At 51.7% G+C, this 6,471-nt stretch overlaps 1 protein-coding gene across 1 annotated transcript in view; it reads right to left on the bottom strand.

Annotated features, from left to right (window-relative positions):
• Window positions 1-895: 895 nt before the first annotated feature.
• The window catches only part of MAP3K4 (mitogen-activated protein kinase kinase kinase 4), a 206,409-nt gene continuing 200,833 nt past the window's right edge, over window positions 896-6,471 (bottom strand). The window contains 2 exon segments of the mRNA XM_006868489.1: window positions 896-989; window positions 2,786-2,843. Of these exon segments, the coding sequence (XP_006868551.1) occupies window positions 896-989; window positions 2,786-2,843 (152 nt within the window).

The following is a 6,471-nucleotide window of genomic DNA, read 5'->3' as shown; positions in this document are numbered from 1 at the left end:
AAGCCCTGTGTGTAGGAAGTTCCTAAGAACCTTGAACATGGAGGACTGGCCACCAGGGGCATGGAGGAAGCAGAGTCCTCTGGGCAGACCAAAGACCATGGGAGACAGGGGATGGATGAGAGAGAGGCTCAATGGGTGGGTGCAGATGGGGGTCTCAGTGGGTGGCTTATGGAGGGTCTTGGTGGGCATGTGTGCAGAGGAGGCTCAGTTGGCAGGTTTGTGGTGGGTCCCGGGTGGGGACGTGCAGTGACGCAGGCCTGTCCCACAGTTCCTGATCCACTGCGAGGGCACCCGCTTCACCGAGACCAAACACCAGATCAGCATGCAGGTGGCCAAGGCCAAGGGGCTGCCCAGCCTCAAGTACCACCTGCTGCCGCGCACCAAGGGCTTTGCCGTCACCGTACGGAGTTTGAGAAATGTAGGTAAGGAACACCCGTGCCCCTAGCCGGACCCTGAGGCTAACAGCTCTTCCTTGGCAGGGACAGCTGAGTTAGGGACAGTCTGCCACAGGGACCTTATGGCCGGTCACCCGCACACCAGCTGCCCTCTGCTGCTCGGCGCAGGAACTGCAGGGCTGGACCGAAGGCGCTGGAAGGCAGGAGGCACTGGACTCTGCCTCCAGGTGACCAGCTCCGGTCTTAGGATTTGTGGTCACGACTCCTGAATGACTGAAGACCTCATGACAAGCTGGTCATTTAGCTGTTCGAGCAGCAACCAGCCTCGCTGAGTGTGGCCTGCCTCTTCTCTTTAGTTCAGAAACGGCCCCCTCATCCCTGTCTCTGGAGCCCTGGGGGCCACCCTGCGGGCATCAGGCCCTGGAGGCCCAGGATGCCCCCCGACTCTCCGTCTGGCCAAGGGAGGAGAGCCCTGAAAGAGTCAACTTCCTGCCCCCAGACTAGACCCTCCGCCGAGCCTCTCTCCCGGCCAAGGCCTCCCCAGGGACGCATCGCGGATTTAGGAAGGTGTCTTCTGCTGCCCCCTGGGGCCTCCTGTCAGAAACAGGGAGTTTTGTCGGCATGTGGCCCCGAATGAGTCTCTAGAGAGGGTTCTAGACTCTTCACCCTCTCCTGTCCCTGTGTGACACCCAGTGCCCGGAGCCACTGCAAGTCTGCTTTCCCTGTGCGGCCCTCTAGCCCTGACCCACCCTCATCCCTGGGCCTGGAGCCAGCCCTGTTCCCTTCTGGGTCCAGCCCCCTCCCCTCGGGGCCATGTTCCTCACAGGCAGGGGCCACACGCTGCACACACACACACACACACACACACACACACACGCCTGTTGTCAGCAGCTCTCACTTGCAGGCAGAGCTGAAGGGTCTGAAGGGGCTGCAATTCACTCAGTTAGCATAGCCACGAGCCCACCAGGCATGGCTGCCTCCAAGCTCCTTCCACTCTGCAGGTGCCCCCCACCCGGTCCATGGCTCAAAGGGCCTCGTTGTCTGCAAACCTGTTTGGCTTAATCCAGAGGCTAAGAACTGCCCACTGCCCCCCGGCCTCCACACCTGACTTCAACAACCTGGGCCAAGGATGCCCTCTTGTTGCTTGCCCTCCACTGCTCTCCCACACAGACTGCCCCCTTCCATGATGTACAGCAGGGTCAAAGACAGCGTGGACTCCCGATTTGAGTCTTCTCACTGTGCGATGCTGGGCACACTACTTCATCCCTCTCGTCCCATGTGTGCTCTTGTGTAAAATGTCTGCGTGGTGCAATGAGGATTCAGAGACAAAAGACATGTGAAGCTCATGGCATGATGCCTGGCACACAGTCCTCATTTAATAAGATATCAGCTGTTAGTATTGCCATCTTTATGGGGTCACTGTGAGTCAGAATCAACTGGACGATGCTTAACAACAATTGCCCATCTACTGGTTCATTTCACCTGCTCTGATCCATCTCCCCAGGGTCAGATAAGACTCCCTGACCTGTTTGCTGGTAGGCAGCAGTGGGGAAGGTTTCCAATCTGCACTTCCATAGGGAATAAAGATACCCCCTGAGTGGTGCCAAGGAGCTCTGGTAGCGTAGTGCTTACGAATCGGGCCGCGAACCACAAGGTCAGCAGTTCAAAGCTACCAGCTTTTCCGCGGGAGAAAGATGAGGCGTTCTGCTCCCAGAAAGATTTACAGCCTCGGAAACCCTGTATAGGATCGCTATGACTCAGAACCAACTCGACAGCACTTAACAACAACAACAACAACAACCACATGAGTGGTGTCCCCTAACATGCACCAGGCCCTCGAGACAGCCAGGTGTGTCCCTACAACATTGTTGCAGTAGATTCTGTCTTCCTTCCAGTCTGCAGACAAGGCAGTTAAGTTGAAGTCCCGGGAGCCAGTATTTGGCGAGCCTGTGCACCCCTTACTGATGGGCTCTGTAGACCCACACAGATGGCCCCCTTCCATGACAGACAGCAAGGGCTCCCAATTCAGACCTAGCATGGAATCTCGACTTCACCCAACGGGTCACTTGGAGACATTTCTTGGGGTTACTCCTCTGAAAGCGAGGGAACTTGCAAATCACTGGTTTGGAGTCTCTTCTTGGGGACCCCTCAGGGCTTATCTTTAACTTTGTTAGGAAAAGCAACCCCACTGCTCTGATGTCCTGTGGAGAAGCCCAGAAGTCGACATTCTCCATGGTCCTTCTTGTTCCCAAACCTTAACGACTCTCCTGAGACACCACAGAGATGGCATGGCCTTTCCTCTGTATAGGCCACATTTCATGTTCAAGAATACTAAACACCAGGCAACAAACACCCAGACTGCTTCCCAATCTCCCTGACCTCCCCCTCACCGTGGAGGGTGGCTGTCCACACAGGCCTCAGGAATCCCAGGCCCCTGCTTCCGGACTCCTGCCAGCTCCCAGGTGGTCAGGCTGCAGGTGGAAAGCAGACACTGTGGTCTTCCTTGAACCTTGGTGTTTTGCATTTCTGTCCTCCCATCCTGCAGCTCGTTTTATTCATGCAGCCAAAGGCATACAGTGGGCTCAGCCACGTGTCTGCACTTAATTTACAGAGCACATTGTGTGTGCACGCTGGTCCCTGCCTGATGCCCATCATGCCAGTGTTTGGTGGGAGAGGGATTCTGAGTCCCACTTCATAAAGGAACTTGCTTATGGAGGCTAAGAGACATGTCCGGGGGGTGGGGGGCAGCATTTCCTGTTTCACTAATGCCCAGTAAGCCCAGTGATGCCATCTATGCCTACTACAAACTGCTGCTGTTGCATTTGTTTGCTCACACGCCCTCCCATCCTTCCCTTCCATAAGCGTTTGCTGAGCCATGCGTGGGGCCTGCCAGCCACCATGAAGTTAGGGCTCAGTTTTCCATGCACTCATAGGCAGACATGCTATTGGTAAGCCATTGGTCAGAGTCCACTTGGTTTTCAGGAAGTCCCAGCCAGCCACAAGGCCAGCAGTTGGAAACTACCAGCTTTTCCACTGGAGCAAGATGAGGCTTTCTGCTCCCGTAAAGATTTATAGCCTTGGAAACCCTGTGCAGGACTGCTATGAGTCAGAACCTACTCCACAGCACATAACAACAACAACAACATCATACCCAAGTTGGGTAGTGCCCTTTTAATTTTTTTCCCTAGGGGGAAAACTGCTGAGAGAAGGTTGATGTGGCTGGAGGTTACACACCTACAGCTATCAGGCCGTGGACTAACTGACCTTGCTGTCAAGCATTTGTTGACCCAGATCGGCTGTGCCGTATCAGAGAGCTGAGCCGTGCTTACGATTGTAGTATCTCGAGATGTGATGAGTGGGTGTTGCTTCGGTCTGATCTGACCTCAGTGACAGCTGTTCTAAATTACTGACTTCATCGTTGTTAAGTGCCGTCGAGTCGGTCCCGACTCATAACAATGCTGTACAGGGTTTACAAGAGTGGCTGGTGGATGTGAACCACCATCCTTGTGGCTTGCAGTCCAGTGCTTATGCTGCAGTGCCACACCAGGACTCCATTACCAACTGGCTCTGTGAATTTCTGACCACAAAGGATAAGATGTGTTCAATATGGAGCATTTGGCTACTATCGAATAGCACAGAGGCAGAACCCCTCCCTTCCGACATACCCAGTGCCTCACACTTTGATCGTTGTCTTCCAATGTGTGTATCTACAAGACAAAGTTGGGTTCACATGCTATATACTGCTCTGTATTTGTTCACACGCTATATACTGCTCTGTATTTGTTTTATCTTTTATAGTTTCAGCTGTATATGATTGTACACTCAATTTCAGAAATAATGAAAACCCAACACTGCTGGGAGTGCTGAATGGAAAGCAATACCATTCGGATTTATATGTGAGGTAAGTCAGCTTAATCCCTTCCAGAAAAGAGGGCACCATCTCAGAGGAAACCAGTCACCTCCCTCCAGGGAAGTCTCCTTCACGTCTTCGTGTTGACAGTCTATGTTGAGTCATTTCGATCATAAACCCAAGCAAGACACATGTCCCACGTCCCACCACATGAATCATCCTGACCTCTGACCAGCTCGTTCAGATGACATTGCGTGGGCTGGACAGAGCAAAGGCAGTTTTCTGGCATCATTCTGATGTTGAGTGGGAACAGTGTTTGACCGCTTGTCTTGGGAGACAGGTCTGCCATGGAGAACTAGACACAGACACTCACTAAACCAAGCCGACTGCCAATCAGTGAGTTCTGGCTCATAGCAGCCCTACAGAAAGAACAGCCCAGAACTGCTCCCTGCAGTTTCTAAGTCTATAATTCTGTATGGAATTAGACAACTGTCTTTCTTCCATAGAGTGGATGCTGGGCTCCAACCACTGACCTTTAGGGTAGTGTCCGGCACTCAACACACTGTACCACCAGGGCTCATAGACACAGATGATACCCTGCATCATTGATAAGATGTAAATGGAGACATTTCGAAACCTCTCACACATGGGTTATATCACAGGCGATTGTTGATTTTATTGAAAATGCTTTCCTGAGCTACTAGATGAACCACTGATCCCTGCTTGTCTGTGTGGGAAGCAGACGTGAACGGAGCCACACATGGGGAACAGGATGGAGATTCTGAAACTCAGCTTGGTGCAGGCCAGGAATGGCATGAGTTTCGTGGGCTGTACACATCTCTGCTCATGGCTAACAGAAAGATCTGAATGAAGTGCCTGCCAACAGAGACCTAGCCAAGTAGAGCTGGACTCTGTGTTTTCTTAAAAAGACTGCACAGATGCCAAAGCACAACACAGCCCGGCGAAAATTCAGTGGCGAGATGAAAAAGTTCGAAGTTTCCTGGAATGGTTTTGTGGATGCACAGCTGGAGTGAGATTGTTGTCACCTGAAGAAACCCTTCTGATTTGTTCTAAAATTCAGGAAAGTCGCATAATGCTTGTTGCCGTTTTCTTCAGCCTGTGACTCACGTACACACTTTCCATAGGAGGCCTCTTCCTGTTGTGAAGCCCTACTCTGTCTCTGTGGCCACCGGCAGTGGCGCCACCTGTGGCCAGTTGAGCCCGACTTCTTTGGGGAAGCCTTGGGCAGTGTGTTACATGTCTCTCTACCACAGTCATTTATAAGTGGCTTCAACTTTCTGACACATGTATGGGGATCCAAGGAAGTGGGCAAAACACCCATATTGTCAGGTGTGCTCACTGACAAGAGCTCTCTCTTCTGGTCTCACAGGGAGATTATAAGCACTCAGTTCAGACTCTTGGCCACCCTGATAGGGTTTCAGAGGAGTGCTGGTGGGTTTGAACCACTGACCTTGCAGTTAGCAGTCCAGTGCTTATCCTACAGGCCTACACCAGGAAGTGAGGCATTTTTCTGTGTATGTTTCATCTACATCAGTACAAAGCATTGCACTATGCAGGGCAATAAAGTCAAACAAGTTATTGGGAAGAGCGAAATCACCAAAGTCCCACTTCCCAAGAAAAGAAAGAGTGTGCAAGCTTTTGCAAACCATTGTGGAGACCCGCGTATGTAGATTGCTTTTGGAGTTAGAGCAGAGAAATGGGGTATGGAAGGGAGAACACCAGGAATCGGGAAGGTTCAAAGGGGTGGCCAGAGGTGCTTACAGCATGAGTTTTCATGATGGCAGAAGACACACCTTTGTACCATTCTATCTCTTAAAGGAATCTCTTATTAAAATGGGGGCAGCCTTATACTAATCATTGTAGTAGATTCATTATTAAACCATGACGGTTGAATGGGTGGCAGTTCAAATCCCCAGTTGCTCCGCTGGAGAATAATAAGACTTTGTGCTCCTGTAGAGATATTGTTGTTGTCAGGTGTCATCGAGTCGGAACCGACTCATAGTGACCCCATGCACAGCAGAAAGAAACAATGTCTGATCCTGGGCCAACCTCACTACCACTGCCACACTTGAGTCCATCAATGATGCCACCTGGCTGATCCATCTTGGGGGTCTTCCTCTTTTTCTCTGAGCCTCCATCTTACCCAGCATGACATCCTTTTCCAGCGGCTGTTCCCTCCGGACAATATGTCCAAAGTATGAGAGA

The sequence above is a fragment of the Chrysochloris asiatica genome, unplaced genomic scaffold (assembly GCF_000296735.1).
Source record: "Chrysochloris asiatica unplaced genomic scaffold, ChrAsi1.0 scaffold00117, whole genome shotgun sequence".
NCBI classification, from domain to species: Eukaryota; Metazoa; Chordata; class Mammalia; order Afrosoricida; family Chrysochloridae; genus Chrysochloris; species Chrysochloris asiatica.
This window is presented reverse-complemented; position numbering and strand designations above follow the sequence as displayed.